Here is a 24,797-nt window from a genome sequence, read left to right as displayed (position 1 = left end):
ATTCTGCACAAAGAAGTGACATGCTGCGGAATGTAAACCGCTGCGTTTCTGCGCGGTTTTTCCCGCAGCATGTGCACAGCGGTTTCCATAGGGTTTACATGTAACTGTAAACGCTATGGAAACTGCTGCGGACCAGCAGCATCAAAATCGCCGCGGATCCGTGGGAAAACCCGCAAAGTGTGCACATAGCCTTAAGGGGTTCTCCGAGAATATCCTACAAATGGCCACCATTGCATATTTTAATTTGGTCATGTGTCAAGATGGGTTGCAACCTGAAGAAACACTGCTCAAGACATGTCTTGACTGTCAGAGGAGCAGGCTCATGAACACACACATACCTGATCTGCTCACTCATCTGCAGGGCTGGATCAGGAAAAAAAAAAAAAATTCTTGCTGGTTGGCTGAACAGCACAGCCATCCTCCCTCCCAGCTTCATCTTGCTCTGCTCATTTGTAAACTTGATCTACTGAATACAGGAAAGATCTTTGTACTGTGTTAGCCTACCGAATAGTCAGTCCGGCAGCTTTACAGCAGCGAACCGAGACTCGAATAGTCACAGCATAGCTTGGCACAAGGAAGGAAAAAACATGTTCTGCTCAGCTCAGTCAGCCGTTGAGGTGTGTTTTTTTTTTTTTTTTTTTTTTTTTTTTTTTTTTTTTTAAATTTTGTTCCTCCCCCGCTCTTCCATTGAGTAAGCAGATCAGGTATGTTTGTACACGATGCTGCTCCTTTGACACTGGAGACAAGTTTTTGAGTTTTCACTTTCTCGGAGAACCCTTTTAAAGAGTAACTAAGCTTTAACTGTGCGTGGGTTAAGTACTTGTGGGCTTTTTTAATTCCAATCATTCAAACATCCATCCGAGAGGAGATGGAGTGCAGCTCTTGCCTGAGTTTACATGCTGTACGGAGTCGGGAAACTATAGCCTATCCTTTTAATTGAATCTGGTCTCCATTGTTAGTGTGTGCTAAGGCAAGAGCTGTGCGCTCCTGTCACATAAAAAGTGCCTCTCTTGGCGGTAGTGGGTGGGAAGGTAGTTTGAGTGATCAGTGAGGTTCTTGGGACCCCATCAATCTGCTTGCAGTTAAAAGGGCCACATGAATATAAACAAAAATGAGAAATGTTTAGTTACTCTTTAAGGTATTTTACATTAAGTGGGTACTGTTTCCAACAAATTCACACTTGATTAACAGATGGAGATGCACCATATTTTATTGTACTAAAAAATGCACCTAAATTTAGACAAAAAATCTAGTAATTAAAATCTGCAAGCTGTTCTGAGGCGGTGTAGGGGTTAATGTAACACTTGCATAATAAACATTACTAATGCATAATGACTGTTTAGAGATACTGCAGAGCAACAGCTGAATCAGGATGTACTAGACTGATGCAGCTGAGCGTATCCTTAAATCACAAATTGTCTACATTTTGTGACATAAAGCAGACTAGTACCTGACCGTTTTCTTTACCACAGCATTGCATGTCAAATTCTGCCTTCCTGTCTGTGCTGCAGGCCCAACATTTTGCTCTGCACTTCCCTTTTCAGCTCCACAGCCATTGGAGCTTCACTGACGTGGGAGTAGGATTAAAGTAGGGGCAGCGGGGCACAGATATGTATCCATAAGCACAGCGCTGGAGAAATGGGGTGCTTTCTCTCTTGCCCTGAACTGAACAGAGTGGCCAGAGTCTAGCAGGGTGAGAGAATACCTAGCTGCAATATTCATTGTGACCAGGAGGAGTGCTACATGAGTCAGAGGAAGGTGGACTTCTGACTGCAGACTACAAGGCTGGGTGCTCACAATCTGGAACTAGCAGCTCATGTTTGCTGCGTTCAAAGCGGTGCCATCTGGTGAACGCAGTTGTATATACACACATGTTAACTGAACCATGCGGGTTCAGTTCAATACATTCCATAGGGGAGACTTCTCTTGCGTAGACTAGCGTCACCGCAAGTGAAATTGACGTGTTGCGGTCTGGAAAGATGCGTCGCATGTCAGTCTCCGCGGGTAAATGTCAGTCGTCTGTGGACACATAGAAGACATGGCTTTTCTTGAAATCCCATCCTCTATGCCAGTGATTTTCAACCAGTGTTCCGCGGCACACTAGTGTGCCGCGACACATGGTCGGGTGTGCCGCGGGGAAAGTTCCCCAAACTATGGTGCACCCTTTGTTTTGTACCCCGGCAATGCGCAGCGATGCGCAGTCACGGAATAAGGCTACTTTCACACACAGCATATTTGCTGCGTATTTTTACGCGCGCGTATTTTGCTGCTGCTTTACCTGCGTTTTTTTACGCAGGCAAAAAACGCAGCTGCTTTCACACACTGCGTTTTTTGCTGCGTTTTTTGCAGCTGCGTTTTTTTCAGCATTGTGTACTGAAAATAAAGTTTGTTTGAAAAAAAAAAAAAAGGGGAAAAAAAAAGTCATTGAGGTCATTTCCTCTCTTTATGACTCGGAATACAATACACACTGGAGTTAACATCATGTCGATTCTGCCAGCTGCAATGGCCTTGAGCCAAAGACGCCTCAGCAAGCGGAACAGACATCAGCTGGGGTTTACTAACCCCACTGTCACTAACCCCAGGTTACTAGGGCAGGCGTCAGTCAGACGCCCCCCCTCGTAACCCTGTACGGTAAGGGTATGTTCACACGATCCTGATTTCAATCCTTTTTTTTCAGGACAAAAACCGCAGCTCTTGGCAGAAAACGCAGGTGCGTTTTTGGTGCGTTTTTGATGCGGTTTTTAGTGCGTTTTTTTATGCAGTTTTCTCTGCAGATTGTCTGTGTTTGACACAAATAAAGCTTTAACTGCAGTGGGGGAAAAAAAAAAAGAAATGATGTCATTTCCTTGTCCAACCCTTTTCTTCTTCCATCCTCCATTTTGGGACTAAACACCAAAATGAGTGGACGTGTTTTGAATGACAGCGCTCCGCAGAGTGCTGAGCGTAGGCCAGATCACAGCTCGCGGATCCAGCTCTATCCAGCTATTTAAGTCTACGTTCACATTTGCGGTCTGTGCCGCAGCGTCGGGCGCCGCATGCGTCATGCGCCCCTATATTTAACATGGGGGCGCATGGACATGCGTCGCACTTGCGTTTTGCGCCGCATGCGTCACTGCAGCGCACGCATCCGGCCGCAGAGGACGCAGCAAAAATGCAAATCAATCAAAAAAAGGACGCATGCGGCGCACAACGCAAATGTGAACATAGCCTAAGTGCCACGTATTTAAGTGCCACGTATTTCTTTGCCACGTGCCACGTATTTCAGTGCCACGTATTTCAGTGCCACATATTTCAGTGCCACGTATCACGTATTTCAGTGCCACGTATTTCAGTGCCACGTATCACGTATTTCAGTGCCACGTATCAAAGTGCCACGTGCCACGTATCAAAGTGCCACGTATTTAAGTGACACGTGCCACGTATTTCAGTGCCACGTATCGCGTATTTCAGTGCCACGTATTTAAGTGACACGTATCACGTATAAGTGCCACGTGTCACGTATTTAATTGCCACATATTTAAGTGCCACGTATCAAGATTTTCCATGGAGAACAGACACATCCAGAGATATGTCTGCTCTCCACGGCTGCAGCAACACACTGACAGGAGCCATAGTTCCTGTCGGTGTGTCACTGCGCATGCGCGAGCGAGTTTACCGGCGGTCATTGACCCCGGCACTCTCGCTTAACGGCAGTGCTGCGTGGGAAAGTTCAACGCAGCTGTACTGCTGTTAACCGAGACGCCGGAGTCATTGAACTCCGGGACAGTACGCGATACACTGCTAGGAGCTTCGCTCCTGGCAGTGTATCGCCGGAGAGCAGCCGATCGGCGTGGGACACTCGTTTTATGGATTCTGCGGACAGGGAGTATGGATTTGGTTTATTATTTTTGGATTTTTTCCTGGAGGATCGAGGGCTTCGCCTACAAGTGTGCTGTTGGTGAGTATATACTCTATGTTATGTGTTGTATGTACTGTGTGTCATGTATGTGTATTGTGTGTAGGTGTTTTGTGTAACTTTACAATTGTGCTAAGTCGCCGGACACAGGGACAACTCTCCCATCCTAATGCCGGATGGGAGTAGTAGTCCCATACGGCGACTTAGCACAATGGTGGCACTAGCGTCGCATGGGGACACACACACACACACACACACACACACACACACACACACACACACACACACACACACACACACATCGATCAGCAGCCCCACGTTTAAGGACTCCATGCTGCTTCACTGGGGGGCGGGGGCTTCCCTCTTCCTGTCCGACGTCACGTCCGGTCCTGGGTGTCAACCCCTCCGTACAAAGACGCCGACACCCAGGACAAAGGCGCTGTGTGTGGAAGGTAATATGGGGCCCTAGGGGGATACGCAGACACGCCGCTGCGTAAAGAATTGACATGTCAATTCTTTTTACGCCGGCGTGTTTGCAGACAAAAGCGCCGCGTTTTTTTGCGGTGTGTCTGAACGGCAAAGTGAATTTCTCATTCACTTTGCCGGCAGACGAAAATGACATTGCGCATTTTTGAAAAGCGCCCGCAAAATAGCGCTCAAAAATGCGCTATGTCTGAAAGTAGCCTAACACATGCGCGAGCTTTGAACGCTCGCGCGACTTAATGACGTCACCGAGGCCGGCGCGTCATCCTGAGAACGGAGAGACTCTCGCATTTGCCCGCCGCCAAGGTAATGCCCGCCAATAATGCTGTGTATAATCATTAAGTCAGCAACAGCTCATTAACCCCTTCCCGACCTTTGACGCCACGTAGGCGTCATGAAAGTCTGTGCCAATCCGACCCATGACGCCTATGTGGCGTCATGGAATGATCGCGTCCCTGCAGATCGGGTGAAAGGGTTAACTCCAATTTCACCCGATCTGCAGGGACAGGGGGAGTGGTACTTCACCCAAGGGGGGGTGGCTTCACCCCCTCGTGGCTACGATCGCTCTGATTGGCTGTTGAAAGTGAAACTGCCAATCAGAGCGATTTGTAATATTTCACCTAAAAAAACTGGTGAAATATTACAATCCAGCCATGGCCGATGCTGCAATATCATCGGCCATGGCTGGAAACACTTATGTACCCACCACCACCGATCTCCTCTCCGGTCCTCCGTCCGGTGCTCCGCTCCCCTCCGTCGTACTGTCCGCTCCCCCGTCCTCCTGCCCGCTCCCCCCGTGCTCCGATGCCACCCCCCCGTCCTCCGATCCACCCCCCCATGCTCAGATCCTCTTCCCTCATACTTACCGGGCCTCCCGGTGTCCGTCCGTCTTCTCCATGGGCGCCGCCATCTTCCAAAATGGCGGGCGCATGCGCAGTGCGCCCGCCGAATCTGCCGGCTGGCAGATTCGTTCCAGGTATATTTTGATCACTGAGAGGTTATATCTCAGTGATCAAAATAAAAAAAAATTGTAAATGACCCCCCCCCCTTATCACCCCCATAGGTAGGGACAATAATAAAAAAAAAAGAAAATATTTTTTTTTCTGTTTCCACTAGGGTTAGGGTTAGAAGTAGGGTTAGGGTTAGGGCATGTGCACAAAAAAAAACTAAAAACAGGGAGAGACTGAGAACTGTTGAGGAAGAGCTTCGTGTGTGTCTTTCCACCATTCCTGCCAGGATATCCCTTTTGTGTTTATCGAAACAGGCCCAGGTTTCACACTGAGTGAGTATAAATACATTTAGAATCTATATTATTAACTATATGTTGAATATGTACTGTTTTAGTGTCATTTTGTGCCATTTTGGTTGGTGGTGTGCCCTGGGATTTTTTAAGTATAAAAAGTGTGCCGCGGCTCAAAAAAGGTTGAAAATCACTGCTCTATGCTGTCACAGCTGGCCGCTGCAGGTTTGACGCTGCATAAATACGCAGCGTCAAACCCTCAGCAGTTCTTGATCATGGGCACGTACCCTAAGGTTACATTCCCACAATGAGCTTTTGGTGAGGTTTTTGAAGCTGCAGAATTTCTGAACCTATGTTTTAAATTGGATTACTTGCGGATTTTAATTTTGTTTTTGTGTACCCCTTTTTTTTTTTGTTTTAATACATGTATCTAGTTTTTGATGCTGCATTTTTTTTTCTGTGTGTGAGATGCTTCAAATAAAGCTGCTTTGCTTTTCATACCTCCTGGTATTTGGCTTTGACAATTTTTTTTTTTTAAGGTGCGGAATACATGCTTTTTTTGTGTTTACACGGCGGCAAAGCGCTAATAATGCATGTGCGTTTTTTACTTGCTAATTTTTCGCATGTAATGCAAGTGTATGGGGAATATGCACACCGAAAACTCTGCTTTCAAATTTGAAACACGCAATGCAGGTCCGTTTACACTGAGTATATAAAGGCACAGTGGACATGAGATTTCTATAAATCTGATCCACTTTGGTGGAACTGTAAAGGTACCTTCACATTAAGCGACGCTGCAGCGATAGCGACAACGATGCCGATCGCTGCAGCGTCGCTGTTTGGTCGCTGGAGAGCTGTCACACAGACCGCTCTCCAGCGACCAGCGATGCCGAGGTCCCTGGGTAACCAGGGTAAACATCGGGTTACTAAGCGCAGGGCCGCGCTTAGTAACCCGATGTTTACCCTGGTTACCAGCGTAAAATGTAAAAAAAACAAACAGTACATACTTACATTCGCGTCCCCCGGCGTCCGCTTCCTGCACTGACTGAGCGCCGGCCCTAACAGCAGAGCGGTGACGTCACCGCTGTGCTGTACTTTCACTTTCACTTTACGGCGCTCAGTCAGTGTGGGAAGTGGACGCCGGGGGACGCGAAGGTGAGTATGTACTGTTTGTTTTTTTTACATTTTACGCTGGTAACCAGGGTAAACATCGGGTTACTAAGCGCGGCCCTGCGCTTAGTAACCCGATGTTTACCCTGGTTACCAGTGTAAAACATCGCTGGTATCGTTGCTTTTGGTGTCAAACACGACGATACACGCCGGTCTGACGACCAAATAAAGTTCTGAACTTTCAGCAACGACAAGCGATATCACAGCAGGATCCTGATCGCTGCTGCGTGTCAAACTAAACGATATCGCTAGCCAGGACGCTGCAACGTCACGGATCGCTAGCGATATCGTTTAGTGTGAAGGTACCTTAAGACACTGTTTTTGACGCATCAAAAATATGCGGCGTTAAAAACGCACCGGAAGCTCATCATGGGAACATAGCCCTAAGATGCACTTAATCTTTAGGCTATGCTCACAGGCTACATTTTTGCTGCATTTTTTTTTTCTGCAGGAAAAACCTGCTCTCGGCAGTAATGCAGTCGTTGCTATGTTTTTCAGGATCTCAAAGTTCAGCTTTGCTTGCATTGCTCATGGTTTTGAGGTGGGAAGGGGTCACCAATGCAAGACATGTGAAACCATAAAACCATTTTTTCCAGGTCGTCCCTTATGACAGCACCACAAGGAGGTTGCTCTTCATATCCTTGATAGGGACAGGAACACAGAAGAGGTTAAATAGCCCCTCCCCACCTCCACCCTTCAGTGTTTTTCCTGTCCCTATCAGGGACAGACGCAGGAGAGAGTTCTCCAGAAGATTGAATTTACCTGATTCCGGAGTCAGGTTTCGGAGAGCAGGCGCTCCCGAAGGCGGCCCTATCCCCCTGGAGGGGGCTCTGGCCGCGGGAGTCCCGTTGTGGAAATCTCCCCAGGTCGCTGGATACCGATGGAGGTCCCTCCGCGACGAAGGTAGAGCTGTGCGCTCCCTTAGGGCCGCCCCATCCCTTCACAAAGGGGCTCTGGGGCGGCAGCTGCGGCCGCGGTGTCCGGCACTTGCTCAGGGCTCCATGTGCGGCTGGCGCTGACATCGTTCCCCAACTTCCTGCCCAGGCTCCAGGGTCGGACGACGCCGATGACAACTTCCGGGGGGGCGTGGCCAGAATCCTGGGGTCGGCAGCGCCGGTGCATTTCCGGGTACGCCGGAAAGCCACAGGGGAAAGCAGCGGCCGGAACAGAATGGGGTCCGGATTGTGCGCCAGAATCTAGGTCCCAGGCTGGTCGGCGTGCGTTCCGGATAACGCATGCGCACTACAGCTGAGGACCTGGAATCACCATGGAGGCCAGCAGCTGAGCTCGGAAGGAGGACGAATCAGATGTCTTGAAGCTGGGTAAGACTGACTACTTAATGACGGACAAACTGACAGCACACTTGACTCAGTAAGATGGAAGGTGCTAGTCGTCCTGACGTCCAGTCCTCAGAGCCGCCCACGGACCATGTGAGTAGTACGTGGTATGGGATATTTTACAGGCTAGAGCCATAGCTACAGGGATTTCCTTTACCTTTACAGGATAAGGACATTCCTGAAATGCCAACTGTTAAGAAAAGGACCATCAGATGTCCGTTATGTAACACCAAACTCCCGGATGGCCATAAGAAGAAGTTATGCGAAAAATGTATCGCTAAACTCCTAAAAGACGAACAGTCTTCGCTATTAGATAGTATTAAAACAATGATCAGAGACGAAGTCCAAGCTACGGTATCTACAATGGTGCCACCCCAGTCTCCGCGGCCTAAAAGACCTAGATTAGATATGGACTTAACTTCTGAGGAAGGCGAGGTCTCAGGTTACTCTGATCCGGGCTCAGACGAAGAAGATAATTCGTCGGCTGTGTTCCCAGAAGAACGGAAAAAATACCGGTTCTCATCCGAAAATACAGACGTGCTGCTAAAAGCAGTTAGGAGCACTATGAAAATAGAGGACTCGTCCGAGCCATTATCAGTTCAAGATGAAATGTTCGGAGGACTAAGAACTCGCAGAAAGAGTTTTTCAGGTCAACAACCACATAACAGCAATGATAATGGAAGAATGGGAAGACGTGGGAAAGAAACTAATAGTCCCAAGAGACTTCAAGTACCGTCTTCCCTTTGACCCGGAAGAAACTAAAGTTTGGGAATCGGTCCCAAAAATTGATATTCCTGTGGCCAAGGTCACAAGGAAAACAGCTATTCCTTTTGAGGATTCGTCAGGGTTAAAGGACCCAATGGATAGAAGATCAGAGGATCTTCTCAAGAAAGCCTGGGAGTCGTCAGCCGCCATTATGAAGACGAACATAGCGGCTACCTCCGTAGCAAGATCCATGTGTCTTTGGGTAGACGAGCTGGAGAGCCATATTAAAGACAGAACTCCAAGAGAAGAAATCCTGAAATCTTTCAGTTCTAAAAATGGCGACTGATTTCATGGCGGACGCTTCAGCGGAATCAGTACGTTTTGCTGCAAGGAATAATGCACTTTCAAACGCAGCAAGAAGGGCCTTATGGCTGAGATCGTGGACAAGAGATACACAATCAAAAAATAAGCTGTGTTCGATTCCATTCTCAGGGTCTCACGTCTTTGGTCCAGTGCTCGACGAGCTTCTTGAGAAAGCGTCCGATAAGAAAAAAGGCTTCCCTGAAGAGAAGCCAAAGAAAACACAATTCTTTCGGAAAACTCGCTCCCACCCAAGACAAGACTACAGAGGGAAAGGGAAGTCCGGCAGATGGAGCTACCCTAAAGGGGGTAGAGGAAGAGGTTCCTTTCGAGACCAGTCAGCAGGACCCAGCAAACAATGACGACAACAACATAGGAGGAAGACTACAATACTTCCTAGAGGGATGGCAGAACATTTCTCAGAATCAGTGGATTCTGCAGACAGTTGCACAGGGGTACAAGATAGAGTTTACTCATCTACCCCCCAAGAGATTCTGTTTGACTCAGACGGAGTCGTCAGCAGTACATCACAGGCTAACAGACATACAGGAACTCGTAGAGTTACAGGTCATAGTTCCGGTACCCCATCATCAGCATTTTCAGGGGCATTACTCCAGTCTGTTCTCTATAAAAAAAACAAACGGAGAATACCGTACAATAATAAATTTAAAGCCATTAAACAGATGGGTAGCATACAAACGCTTCAAGATGGAATCTCTCAGGTCAATTATACCATTAATAAAAAAGAGCTCGGTAATGTGCACAATAGATCTCAAACATGCATATTATCATGTTCCCATCCATCCCTCACATCAAAAATTCCTCAGATTTGCAATAAGAAGCCGCAAGGGGATCCTTCATTTCCAATACCAGTGTCTACCATTCGGTCTCTCCTCTGCCCCGAGGATATTCACAAAGCTCATGACGGAGGTCATGGCCTATTTAAGAGAAAAAGAAGTTCTCATTGCACCATACCTGGACGATCTGTTGCTAATAGCAGATTCATCTCAACAGATGAAGAATCCTTAAAAATTACCATGGCCCTCCTGAAGCGTCTGGGGTGGATAATAAATCTAAAAAAGACAAGTCTCGAACCAGAGACACGGAAAATATTTCTGGGAGTACTACTAGATTCCGAACTGGAATACTCCTTCCTACCAGACCAAAAACAACGGTCACTCAAAAAAGAACTTCAGACGATAAAGAAACGCAAATTCATTTCCATCAGGAAGGCTATGAGGGTTCTAGGACTGATGACCTCATGTATCCCCAGCGTACAGTGGAGTCAATTTCACTCCAGAACGCTTCAAAGGGAAGTTCTTTCCGTATGGAACGGGAAAGAAAATTCTTTAGACAACAAGATGCGGTTACCCAGCGAGGTAAAACGGTCCCTCTCATGGTGGATCGACATAAAAAACACGAAAAGAGGAAAACCATGGAGAATATCTCCATGCGTAAATATAACCACCGATGCAAGCTCAGGTGGCTGGGGAGCCCACATAGAAGGACGATACCTTCAGGGGACATGGCCACCATCGGTACGCAACAGTTCCTCCAATTACAGGGAACTCAGAGCGGTCTGGGAAGCACTAAAGGGGTGCCAACACGAGGTGCAGGGACACCATATCCGAGTCTTCTCAGACAATTCGACCACGGTAGCCTTTCTCCTGCATCAGGGAGGACCGAGGCACCGTCCACTTCAAGCGCTAGCAGAGACAATATTCTCCTGGGCAGAGGATACTGTGAAGTCCATCACAGCAGTTCATCTAAAAGGCTCACAAAACCAAATAGCGGATTTTCTCAGCAGAGAGAAATTGCAGCCGACAGAGTGGTCTCTAAACGGAGAAGTCTTTGCTCAGCTAATCCAACAATGGGGCACTCCGCAGGTAGATTTATTTGCCACAAAGGACAATACAAAAACAAAAGAATTTTTCTCATTAAATCCAGGAGACAATCCAACTGGCATAGATGCCTTGGCTCAACATTGGGACATGGAACTTGCATACGCGTTTCCTCCCCTAGCTCTAATTCCCAGAGTTCTGAGAAAAATTCAGGAAAGTCCAGCGGTAGTGATCCTAATAGTGCCATATTGGCCCAAGAGAAGCTGGTTTCCTCTGCTGAAGTGGATGGCGATAGAAGACCCAGTGTTACTACCGCTGATGCGGGATCTTCTAACGCAAGGACCTCTGGTCCATCAAAATCTAAAAATGTTACAACTCTCAGCATGGATCTTGAGAGGGAAATCTTGAGATCAAAAGGACTGTCAGACTCGGTTATCTCAACCATGAAGGAAAGCAGAAAGCCGGTAACCTCGGCTATATACCAAAAAATTTGGAAGAAATGTTGTACTCAAACCAATACTCCAATATCCGTTCTACAAGAACCAGATATCTCCCAAATTTTAAATTTCCTCCAAACAGGGTTTGATATGGGCTTGGGGCCTAGTACGCTGTCATGAATCCCCAATGGCTAGGGATAGCACAGGACAAGCAAAGTACAAATAGATAACGGACGAGCTCTAGGGTGATGGAACCTGGGCTGACCGCTGCCCTACGCCTGACAAACGCAACTAGAGATAGCCAGGGAGCGTGCCTACGTTGGTTCTAGACGCCACGCACCAGCCTAAGAGCTAACTAGTACTGCAGAGAAAATAAAGACCTCACTTGCCTCCAGAGGAATGAACCCCAAAAGATATAGTTGCCCCCTCACATGTATTGACGGTGAAATGAGAGGAAGGCACACACATAGAGATGATATATATAGTTTTAGCAAATTGAGGCCCGCTGTAAACTAGAAAGCAGAACGATACAAAAGGGGACTGAGCGGTCAGCAAAAAACCCTAATCAAAAAAACCATCCTGAGATTACAAGAACCCATGTGCCAACTCATGGCACATGGGGAGAACCTCAGTCCACTAGAGCTACCAGCTAGCATAGAGACATAATAAGCAAGCTGGACAAAAAAACCAAACAACTGAAAATCAGCACTTAGCTTATCCTGAAAGATCTGGGAGCAGGTAGGCAGGAACCAAACAGCACATCTGAATACATTGATAGCCGGCAAGGGAATGACAGAAAGGCCAGGTAAAATAGGAAACACCCAGCCTCTGATGGACAGGTGGAAACCAAAGGCCGCAACCCACCAAAGTCACCCAGTACCAGCAGTAACCACCAGAGGGAGCCCACAAACAGAATCCACAACAGTACGCTAAAAGTACAAATCTCAGCGTTAAGTGCCTTTTATGATTATCCATTAGCAAACCATCCCTGGATAATGATACATCAAAGCTACGCAACGTATCAGACCGACAATAAGAAGTTCAGTACCCTCATGGAACCTCACATTGGTACTTAATGAATTACGGAAGACTCCATACGAGCCACTTGATCAGTCAGACCTAAGATCTGTAACATTCAAGACTGTCTTTCTGGTCGCAATACCGACAGCAAGGCGAATAGGCGAAATTCAAGCCTTGTCCATAACAGATCCATATTTAAAGATACAGGAAGACTGCATCATTCTAAGGTTGGATCCTTCGTTTCTTCCAAAAGTTGTGACGGACTTTCACAGAAGCCAGGAAATAATTTTGCCTACGTTCTGTCAGAACTTTAACAATGAAAAAGAACGTTCTCTCCATTCCCTGGATGTTAAGAGAACAGTTTTGCAGTATTTGAAACTTACAGATGGCTGGAGAATTGATCCAAATCTCTTTATACAGATGTCGGGGAAAAAGAGGCAAAAAAGCCTCAAAAGCGACTCTAGCTAGATGGATTAAATCTACTATTTGCGCTGCATATACTTCAGCTGGTGAATCCCCTCCAGAACATCTAAAAGCCCACTCTCTGAGAGCAATATCTGCTTCATGGGCAGAGAGCGCGGGTGCATCCATGGACCAAATTTGCCGGGCGGCAACTTGGTCTAGTTCAAATACCTTTTGTAGACATTACAAACTAGACGTTCTGTCAAAACAGACCGGCTTTGGGAGGAAGGTCCTCCAAGCTGTAATCCCGCCCTAAGTTGGAGTTATTTGGTATTTCTCCTTGTGGTGCTGTCATAAGGGACGACCTGGAAACTAGGAGTTAGACATACCGGTAACGGTATTTCCAGGAGTCCATTATGACAGCACCTATTATTTACCCTCCCTTGAACTCCTGTCTGATGTGTGATATAAACATGTATAGAGAGGAAGTTCAATAAAATTGCGTTGTATCCATCCTGGTGTGGTACTTGGTAAAATCACTGAAGGGTGGAGGTGGGGAGGGGCTATTTAACCTCTTCTGTGTTCCTGTCCCTATCAAGGATATGAAGAGCAACCTCCTTGTGGTGCTGTCATAATGGACTCCTGGAAATACCGTTACCGGTATGTCTAACTCCTAGGTTTTTTCTCCTTTGTCTCATTGGGGGACACAGGACTGTGGGTGCATGCTACTGCCGCCAGGAGGCTGACACTAAACATAAAAAAGTTAGCTCCTCCTCCGACGCATACACCCTGACGAGGTACATCTGTTTTTTTTTTTCCCCAGATATTAATTTTTTTCGTCCCCGGCTTCTGTCGGCTCTAGGCCGCGGGCAGAAGTCCCGCCCCCTGTATCCTCATGCGAGCACCGGAAATTTAGCTCCCGGCTTCAGCCGTCACTAGGCCGTGGAAATCCCGCCTCCGGAAGATGTTTCCCCACCCAGGGATTGCGTTGGGACGTCCTACAGTCCTGGGTTCCCCAATGAGACAAAGGAGAAATATGGATTTTTGTGTTACTCGACATAAAATCCTTTTCTCTGAGATGCTCATTGGGGGACACAGCTCCCGCCCTGTTAGCCAGATGGCTCCTTTTTGTCTTTTTTTTGCATTTATCAGTCGGTGGGGTTGTTTCTGGACATGTTGGTCCTGCATTAAAGCTGATTTACTTTTTGTTCTCCTACTGCTTTTGCACCAAACTGGGTTGCCTGCGGCCAGTGTCAGGGTAACCTTTCTTTATGTTTACTTAGTGTCAGTCTCCTGGTGACAGTAGCATACACCCACAGTCCTATGTCCCCCAATGAGCGTCTCGGAGAAAAGGATTTTACAGTACTACAAAAATCCATATTTTTCTTTGGGGGGGGTTGTAAATTTTGATCAAATTATTTGGTGAAAAAACATTCTGGAAAAAATAGTAACTATTGTGAACAAAAAAGGTCATGTGAGGTCGTGAAAAAATAGTTACAAATGTAACAGCAGGGGGAGGGGTGAATTGGTCAGGAATAGGTTACCGAAGACGTTGGCAGAGCATTGCATTAATTGGACATTGTTTACTTTCACACTTTGGTTGGCTTTTGAGTTGATCAGGTATTCAGTTTTACACCTTGATCAGTCAATATTTACTTTTCGCAAATTACTAAATTACTAATCCTAAACTGCCATTCTCAAGTGAAGAAACCAGGACATGGTTTAAACTTGCAAAAATTACAAATATAAATAAACTGTTTCACATCATAATGTACCTGTTCCTTTATTATTATTTTATTTTTTTATTTTTTTTACTGAAAAGCAGCAAAATCTGATACTTGCTTCTTTTGTACTTGCTCATTGCTTTCTATGGGTGAAAAAAAAACTTTAAAAATGCTGAAAAGTGCCGTTTTCCAATTCAGTCAGGGAAAAATAAAACTGTGCACATGAGATTTCTGAAATCACATTGCTCTTGCTGGTACTGTAAAACACAGGTTTTAATTTGCATAAAAAAACTCAACAAAAACACAACATGTGAACATAGCCTAAGGAATACTTTATCTTGCTAAAGTCATCTTGTAGTCCAAAATTATATTTGCTGGGGTTCCATATGTTTTCCGAGAGTAGGTTCTAGATCCACTTCACATTGTAGACTGTTTGGGGTTAGGCATGTAACATTTTTTTTTTTTTTTTTTTACAGTAAATTACTAAATAAGGAGTATGAGGAGTATGTCCTAACTGTAGGAGACTTTGATGAACGAATGTTCTTGGGAGCTGATGCAGATGAGGAAATCGGTACCCCTCGTAAATTTTTGACTGAGCTTCCATGTACTGTAGGCAACAGTACACCAAGGAAAAATTTGGAGTCCAGTCTCCAGCAACATTTTGAGAAGGTAGCATTCAAGGTCTTTATTTGTTTTTTGCTTGCAAACTGTCACTTGTGATAACTGGCATGAGACAATAGTGAGAGGGGCTAGCATTACCCTACCAATGTGCTGTCATTTTAGTATTCTGGGACATATTAGCAGATCTGCAGGTACAGATATCTGATTGGATTTGAACCTGCTGTAGCCTACCAAAGTTCAGTATTTTAAATCTGATTTTAAAACCTTAATAACTTGGCATATTGGGCCTTTGGGAGAAAGCCTTTTTTTATTTATTTCATTCTTGTATTCCAAGTGCCATAATTTACTCATTACGGTAAAAAAAAATTTTTCTGGGGAGAAGTGGGGAAAAGTGCAAACGAAGAGCAATTCTGTTCTTTGATGTTTTGAAGTTTACTCTAATTATGTGCTGCATAAATAGTGTTAACTTTTTTCATGCGATTATAGTACTTTTGAAGGTATAAAGTTTTATAATTTGTACAATAAATGCACTGTTTAACAATTTGTCTTTGTGTCTCTATATACTGAGGGGCACACATTTACAGTCTTCACTCAAAGGAGATGTATGACGGCTTATGTTTTACGTGATAATTAAGTGGTACCATTTTCTGGTACATTTGAATTTTTGGTCACTTTTTGGAGGTGGAATGACCAAAGTAACAGTGATTCTTGAAATTATTTTTTTTCTTTCATTAAAAACTGTTCACTCTTCAATTCAATTGACATGTTCACTTCATTCTGCAGGTCAGTACGATAAAAACAAAACCCAATGCGTTAATTTTTTTTGCCATTATCTGAGACCCATAACTTTTTTTTTTTTTTCTCCCTTCATTGGGGGACACAGAAAACCATGGGTGTATGTTGCTGCTGCTGCTAGGAAGCGGACACCAGGCAAAAAAAAATAAAAATTAGCTCCTCCATAGCAGTGTACACCCATTTTGAGGACTCTGAGACTCACCCCAAGCTTTGGGGAGGGAAATGAGGAAAAAGCATTTTTTTAAATTTTTTATAGACTGGTGGATTTTAGTCTGATTTTACGGTAGCTTACCGGTGGGATGTGGTGGAGCATGGTCGCTGCTACAGGAAGCTGGAGGTGAGGGGGGCCCTGGGCTGTCATAAAATTTCAGCTTTGATCAGAGTCCCCTTGCTTTACCTTTTGATTTCTCTGTGGTGGGCTTTGAGAAAATGGTTGCCAGAGACAACGCATGCGCAGATTAGGGTCTCTGCTCCTGACCTTTTCAGAGAACTCACAACTTTATTGCTGTTTCCCCTACCTGGGGTTACCCCAGGACAAGGTGGTCCTGTGTCCGATCCCTTCCTTTCTTCCGAAGTTCGTTTCCTCATTTTACTATAGTGAAGACATCGTTTCTCCTACGTATCATTGGGGGACACAGGACGAATGGGTGTTATGCTGCTGCCACCAGGAGGACACTAAGTTAAACACACACAAAAGATTAACTCCTCCCCTGCAGTATACACCCACAGACTGGACAATCCAGAGCCAGTTCTTACTTAGTGTCTCAGGAGGCACTTGGGTCCTCAGGACCCCACCAATTTTTTTGATTTAACGGAAAGAAGGGAGCGACAGGCAAATTTTTTAGCTCTGATCTCTCCCGCACCAACAACGGGCAAGTACACGGAGCGTTCCTCCTGTATCCTTTCCCGCAACGATGGATGCCAGCCCTGGCTCACCTTTCAGTGTGGCGACGGTTCCCTAGCGTCCCGATCTCCTTCCATCCTTCTCAGGCGACCATGGGGACTAATCATCCACCTAAGTCTCCTGGAGCCAGGGCACAGCCGGACAAATTGACAGGGCGTCCGCGCAGCCGCCCACTGCACCACCACTGAATATAGTGGCTGATACATGGCGGCAGTAGCTCTCCACCCTCTCCCTATCATGGTGAAGGTGGATGGAGCATCGGTCCCATCGCACAAGGTAAGTGCGGGGACCGACCAGCTGGCAGCAGGGGGCCCCCCTTACTCTCTTCTAAATGCGGCCCTGCAGCCGCGGGACAATGTGCGGCTCTGCAGCCGCGGGGCAGCGTGCGGCTCTGCAGCCGCGGGGCAACGTGCGGTTCTGCAGCCGCGGGGCAGCGGGTGGCTCTGCAGCCGCGGGGCAGCGTGCGGCTCTATAGCCGCTGGGCAGCGTTTACTCTCTGAGAGGGCTCGGCGGCTCCCAGGCCTGGGTCGGACTACAGCGCCCGCCTACAAGCATGCCGCCGCCCGCCCACGACACGCCCCCTCCCTGGGCGCTTCTCGCTCCCGAGAAGCGCCCTTCTCACTTCTCGGCGGCCATCTTGGACCAGGAAGTGCGCTGGCGGCTCTGCAGCACCGCAGCGCTCAGGACAGGAGGAAAGCTTCAGGATCTCCCTGCCAAGCCACCGCGGATCCTAGGTGAGACGCACCCAATAGGATTGCCTCCCCCCCCCTGCCAGTACGCTCACTCCACAGCAAATATGTCACAGTCTAGGCAAAAACGGACTGGAAAGACCCACTCTGTTATTTTTGCTGTGTGCACCTCCTGCAAGATTTCTCTGCCCCGAGGTCACACCACCCCGCTGTGCTCTGCCTGTGAAATGCCCGCGGCACAGGATAATCCGGCCTCTGACCCGGAATGTAGTGAGCCTAGTACCCCCGCATGGGCGTCCTCCCTTGCTCGATCTGTGGCATCCTTGGAAAGGACGATACAGTCCCTCCGTGAGCCGTCCCTTACCCAGGGTACTTCCAAGGATGATGTAACGCGGTCTAAGAACCCCTCACGGCCCAGAGGTCGTACCGTTTCCAGAAGCCCTCACTCATATAGAAAGAAGTCCAGGGTAATATCTCCGGTCCGTGATGAGCCTTCTGGTTCAGAGAGCGAAGTCTCTCGTCACTCATCCCCAGATCATAGCAGGGAATCTTTTCTGGACGACGCTTCCAGCGTGTCCTGTTCCCCAGAGTACCGTCATGACCAAGAGACCCTTGATTCTCTCATAGACTCTGTAAGTCAGACTCTACAGTTAGAGGAGGAAGCCCCGTCTAAGGCGGCTCATCCCGTGTCATTTGGGCGGACTACAAAGGCTCATAGGTTTTTTCCCACGCATCCTCAATTCAAGGACATTGTCGATCTCCATAGAGTCCGTCCGGATAAACGCTTCTCAGGTCAGAAGGCCATGCAATTGAAGTATCCGTTTGCTCAGGACCTTGCTAAGGAGTGGTCTCAGTCACCCTCCGTGGACCCGCCAGTGTCGCGGCTAGCCACAAAGGCGGTTCTATCTTCCTCCGAGGGCGCGTCCATCAAGCATCCCACGGATAGACAAATTGATCAGATGGCTCGCTCGGCTTTTGAAGCTTCCTCGGCTTCTCTCTTTCCTTCTTTTGCCGCCACATGGGTTGCAAAAGCCATGACTCATTGGGCCGAGTCTTTAGCCTCTACTGCACTTCATGCCGACTTACCCCCTGAGGTTTCTCACCTGGCCACTCAGATTGCCAGAGCGGGGGACTTTGTAGTTTCCGCATCCTTAGACGCGGCCAACTGTGCCTCACAGGCAGCGGCCAATGCTGTCACGGTCCGCAGATCCCTTTGGCTCAGGGACTGGAAAGCGGACTCAGGATCCAAAAAATCTCTCACGTCCCTTCCATACCAGGGTGAACGTCTGTTTGGGGACAAACTAGATAAAATGATCGCAGACTCCACAGGGGGAAAGAGCAAATTCCTTCCCCAGCAACGGACCTTTCGTCCCTTTCGCAACCAACAGGGCCGAGGCCGATATTTCCGTTTCGGTTCCAACTGGTCCAATCCTTCCTCCGCGCCACCTGGCGTCGGGAGAGGTCAGCGCAAGGACAGAACCTCCCAGCCATCTTACAAACCTTCTCCCTCTTGGAGAGGCAGACCCAGACAACAGGGGTCCAGGGGGTCCAGATCTAACAGGTCTCCTCCTCAATGACTCTTGGCAGACGCCAAAGGACACCGACAGAGTTGGCGGCCGCCTACTCTTCTTTCGGGACGCGTGGCTCTCGGTAGTTCCCGACCGATGGGTCCGCGATCTGGTATCCGTCGGTTACAAGATAGAGTTTGTCTCTCTTCCCCCATCTCGTTTCTTTCAGTCCCCTCCTCCCAGAGCAAGGGTCCGTCAGTATTTCCAGGCCATAAAATCGCTATGGGACGACGGGGTCATCATCCCGGTACCTCAGGACGAAAGGTACCAAGGTTTTTATTCCAATCTTTTCATTGTACCAAAGAAGGACGGCTCCGTACGTCCGATATTGGACCTCAAACTCCTCAACAGGTACGTCCGTGTACGTCAATTCCGAATGGAGTCCCTCCGCTCGGTAATTGCCTCTCTGGAAGAGGGCGAGTTTCTTGCATCTCTAGATGTTCAAGACGCTTACCTGCACATTCCCATTCTGCCGTCTCATCAGCGTTTTCTCCGCTTCGCGGTCCAGGGCCACCATTTTCAGTTTGTCGCCCTACCGTTCGGGCTGGCCACCGCTCCTCGGGTGTTCACCAAGGTCATGGCGGCTGCCGTGGCCATTCTCCATGCTCGAGGCATAGTGGTGTTGCCCTACCTGGACGACATTCTTATAAAGGGACCCTCTTTCCGGTCCTGTTCAGAGGCGGTAGATGTCACTATAAATACTCTTTCACGCCTGGGCTGGAAACTCAATTTCAAAAAATCTTCCCCAGTCCCGGCCCAAACCATACCCTACCTGGGCATGATCTTAGACTCCTCTCAGGGTCTAGTACTCTTGCCTCCGGAAAAGGTATCTACTCTACAGAGAGAAGTCCGGAAGCTTGCTCAACCTCGCTCTCACTCCCTACGCTTCTCCATGAGGGTACTCGGCAGGATGGTGGCGGCAATGGAGGCAGTGCCCTTTGCGGTTTTTCACCTCCGGCCCTTACAACACGCCATTCTGGCAGTATGGGACAGGAATCCCGCCTCGCTCGACCGCCGTCTCCTTCTCTCTCGCCAAATCAGACAATCCCTCAGGTGGTGGACCGAGAGGTCCTCCCTGACTCGGGGGAAGTCTTTCCTTCCGGTGCACTGGCTGGTTGTCACAACGGACGCCAGTCTCTTCGGCTGGGGTGCAGTGTTCCAGCGCCACTCGACCCAGGGTCGCTGGTCGCCGCAGGAGTCCCAGCTACCCATCAATATCTTAGAGATTCGGGCAATCAGACTAGCCCTCCATCATTTTCAGCAGTTCCTCTCCGGACGTGCGGTAAGAGTCCAGTCCGACAACGCTACTGCAGTAGCCTACGTCAACCGCCAAGGGGGCACTCGCAGCAAGGCGGCCATGGTCGAGGTGACGCTAATTCTCCGTTGGGCCGAGGCACATCATTCCATACTCTCAGCAGTTTTCATACCAGGCGTGGAAAACTGGGAAGCGGACTTTCTAAGTCGCCACAGCCTCGATCCCGGAGAGTGGTCTCTTCATCCCGCAGTCTTTCACCAGATCTGCTCTCGTTGGGGGACCCCGGACGTGGATCTAATGGCATCCCGCCTCAATTGTCAGGTTCCCGTCTTCATGGCCAGGTCTCACGACCCCTCAGCCTTCGGAGCCGACGCTCTCGTCCTCTCATGGCAGGGCTTCAGTCTCCCATACATCTTTCCCCCAATTCCCCTTCTGGGGAAGGTTATCAGGAAGATCAAGGCAGAACGGATTCCAGTAATCCTCATCGCTCCGGATTGGCCACGCAGGACATGGTATGCCGAGATGGTTCAACTGGTCTCAGACGTACCTTGGAGGCTGCCGAATCGCGCAGACCTCCTGTCTCAAGGGCCCATTTACCACCCGAACTCAGAGGCCCTGTGTTTAACGGCGTGGCCGTTGAGTCCTGGGTTCTGAGGCAGAAGGGGTTGTCTCAGACGGTGATATCTACCATGCTCCGTGCACGCAAGTCTTCTTCTATGCGCATCTACCACCGCGCTTGGAAGGCATACTTCGCCTGGTGCAGGGATCGGAGGGGTTCCCCCCTCCGTTTTTTCTATTCCTCACATTTTGGAATTCCTCCAATCAGGCGTAGACTTGGGTCTTGCACTCAGCTCTCTTAAGGGCCAAATTTCTGCTCTCTCGGTCCTTTTTCAGAGAAGGATCGCAAACAGATTGCAGGTCAGGACCTTTATCCAGGGGGTTTCTCATATGGTTCTGCCTTACAAGATGCCTTTGGAACCATGGGACCTGAACTTAGTTCTCTGTGCTCTTCAAGAGCCACCTTTTGAGCCCTTGCACGAGGTGTCTTTGCTGTTCTTGTCTTGGAAGATTGTCTTCCTCGTGGCTGTCACGTCTATTCGACGTGTCTCTGAGCTGGCAGCTCTGTCGTGCCGACCTCCTTTCCTCGTGTTCCACCAGGATAAGGTAGTTCTGCGGACATGTCCGACTTTTCTTCCGAAGGTCGTTTCCTCCTTCCATCTTAATGAGGAAATTGTTCTTCCCTCACTGTGCCCTGCGCCTTCCCACCCCACGGAAAGGGCGCTCCACACTCTGGACTTAGTGAGGGGTCTCAGACGTTATGTCTCCAGGACTGCGTCTTTCCGTAGATCAGATGCCTTGTTTGTTCTTCCGGAGGGGCCACGGAAGGGACTACCCGCTTCCAAGGCCTCCATTGCCAAGTGGATTCGCTCCGCCATCCAAGAGTCCTACCGTGTCAAGGGTCACGCTGCACCTCCGGGGATCAAGGCTCATTCTACCCGGTCAGTCGGCGCGTCCTGGGCCATCCGGCACCAGGCATCGGCAGCACAGGTCTGCAAGGCTGCTACATGGTCCAGTCTCCATACATTCACGAAACACTACCATGTGCACTTTCAGGCCTCGGCAGACGCTTCCGTCGGTAGGCGAATTCTACAAGCGGCTGTGTCTCATATGTAGTTTGTAGGCTCGCACAGCACTCATAACTTCTGGTGACCCGCCCAGGGACTGCTTTAGGACGTCCCATTCGTCCTGTGTCCCCCAATGATACGTAGGAGAAAAGGAGATTTTTGTGTACTCACCGTAAAATCTTTTTCTCCGAGTCATCATTGGGGGACACAGCACCCTCCCTGTTAGCCTAGTTGGCTCAATTGTTTTTTTCAGTCTGTGTTTGTTGACTTTGACATGTTTTCTGTTTGATAACTGGTTTACTCCTACTGCTTTGTTACCGAACTGGCTCTGGATTGTCCAGTCTGTGGGTGTATACTGCAGGGGAGGAGTTAATCTTTTGTGTGTGTTTAACTTAGTGTCCTCCTGGTGGCAGCAGCATAACACCCATTCGTCCTGTGTCCCCCAATGATGACTCGGAGAAAAAGATTTTACGGTGAGTACACAAAAATCTCCTTATTCCCTTCGCTTTGTACTTATCTTTCTCATCCTCAAGAACGATCGCTAAAGAAGCTGGACCTAGTGAGAGCTCTATGTCTCTACCTCTCCAGAATGGCACCCTTCAGATGAGTGACTTCTCTGTTGTAGTGCCCGGCGGTCATTTGCAGAGTCCTTCCTGCTTCTTGAACTACCATGGCCCGTTGTTTTTTCCATTCCTAAAGCCTGTCGAATAAGGGACAGAGTGCATCCACTAAGGCTGCTTTCACACTAGCGTCGGCACGGGGCCGTCGCTATGCGTTGTGAAAATAATGCCCGACGTGGACAGCGGAAGCAGTCTTACGACGCTTCCGCTGACCCATTGTAAGGTCCGGGGAGGTGGGGGCGGAGTTTCGGCCACGCATGCGCGGTCGAAAATGGCGGACACGACGCGCAAGAAAAGTTGCATGTAACTTTTTTTGTGCCGACAGTCCGCCAAAACACGACGCAACCGTCGCATGACGGTTGCGACGTGTGGCCATATGTCGCAATGCGTCGCTAATATTAGTCTATGGGGAAAAAAAGCATTCTGCAGACAACTTTGCAGGATGCGTTTTGTTCCTCCTAAACGACGCGTTGCGACGTACAGCCAACAACGCTAGAGTGAAAGTAGCCTAATGGTCGCTGCTCACTCCACTCGTGCAGTGGGACCTCCTGAGCTGTTTATCACCAGTTGTCAGCTTCGCAGCTTTGCAAAGCTGCTACATAGTCTTCCACTCATACCTTCTCAAAGTTCACACCTACACCTCGTCAGTTGTGAACCTCAGTAGAAGGGTCATGCAAGCCCAAGCTCAGACTTGAGTACTGTCCTTTTTGCAAACCCTTGGGACTGCTTTTGGTCATTCCGTGGTATTCTGTGTCCTCCAATAAAGTGATAGAGAAAATAAGATTTTGGGTTCTCTCCGTAAAAAGTTTCTTGGTGCCTTCATTGAGGGACACAGCACTCGCCCTTGTGTAAAGTTATCTTGGTTCGGCTATGTTTTCAGATACATTCTTGCCTTTTTGTTGCTTCTCCTACTGCTTTCTCACTAACTGATTAACTTTGTACCAGTTGGTGGGTGCACACACTGCTAGGGAGGAGCTTATGCTTTTTTGCTTAGTGGCAGCAGCATACAGCCATTATTTCCTGTGCTCCCCCAGTGAAGGCTCCAAGAAAGATTTTATGGTGAATAAACAAAATCCTTTTTTTTTTTTTTTTGAAACTGTTTTATTAGCACTTTCTTATTTTGCATAGTAACTTCTTTATCAAATATGATTTCATTTTCTTGCTAAGCTTTGATGAGCAAAAAGCTTCAATTCTGTTGTGTTTTGTTTTTTTTTTAAATGGCCAATGAGCAGGATAATAAAACTGGTATTTTAATAGCATGCATCAATGAGCTTTTTGTATTCTGTGCTTTATTTGTATGAGAATAACATTTAGCAAATAATTATTTTTCTCCATCTTGTTCTGAGTTCTGTATTATTTTGCTACATTCATTGTGAGGACTAAATTGTGGGGGCATTGATGGACTTGGAGCAGGTGCATTCTTCCTCTGTCCTACCTTGTTGTGACAGCGGCATATGAAAGATTAAATTGCCAGAATTGGGGAGAGCCCCAATGACCCAGGCAGTTGCAGCAGAAGCCAGGCTGTGTATGTCACTAGGGTTTCTGCAGCTGATCACACTGCAGAACCTATCCTGTGTGTTTCATTACTGATGTATACTGTACGTCTTGCTCATTGCAAAGTGATGTGCTCATAACTGATATACAATTGTGCTCAAAAGTTTACATACCCCAGCAGAATTTGTGCTTTCTTGGCGTTTTCAGAGAATCTGAATAACGCCAAAACGTTTTTCTCCACTCATGGTTAGTAGTTGGGTGAAGCCATTTATTGTCAAACTACTGTGTTTTTCTCTTTTTAAATCCATAATGACAACCCAAAACATCCAACTGACCCTGATCAAAAGTTCTCACACCCCATTTCTTAATAGTGTATTGCCCCCTCTAACATCAATGACAGCTTGAAGTCTTTTGTGGTAGTTGTGGATGAGGAACTTTATTTTCTCAGATGGTAAAACTGCCCACTCTTCTTGGCAAATAGCCTCCAGTTCCTGTAAATTCCTGGACTGTCTAGCATGAACTGTGCGCTTGAGATCTCCCCAGAGTGGCTCAATGATATTGAGGTCAGGAGACTGAGATGGCCACTCCGGAATCTTCACTTTGTTCTGCTGT

General features: G+C 47.9%; 1 protein-coding gene across 2 annotated transcripts in view; it reads left to right on the top strand.

Moving 5' to 3' along the window:
- Window positions 1–24,797, top strand: part of RBL1 (RB transcriptional corepressor like 1) — a 126,028-nt gene that overhangs the window by 17,946 nt on the left and 83,285 nt on the right. For both annotated transcript variants that reach the window (XM_077251920.1, XM_077251918.1), the window contains exon 8: window positions 15,091–15,283. In XM_077251920.1, coding sequence (XP_077108035.1) covers window positions 15,091–15,283 — 193 coding nt within the window. The remainder of the gene's footprint in view (window positions 1–15,090; window positions 15,284–24,797) is intronic.

Source organism: Ranitomeya variabilis, chromosome 4 (genome assembly GCF_051348905.1).
Source record: "Ranitomeya variabilis isolate aRanVar5 chromosome 4, aRanVar5.hap1, whole genome shotgun sequence".
NCBI lineage: Eukaryota > Metazoa > Chordata > Amphibia > Anura > Dendrobatidae > Ranitomeya > Ranitomeya variabilis.
Note: the sequence above shows the minus strand (reverse complement) of the source record. Positions and strands in the feature narration are given on the sequence as shown.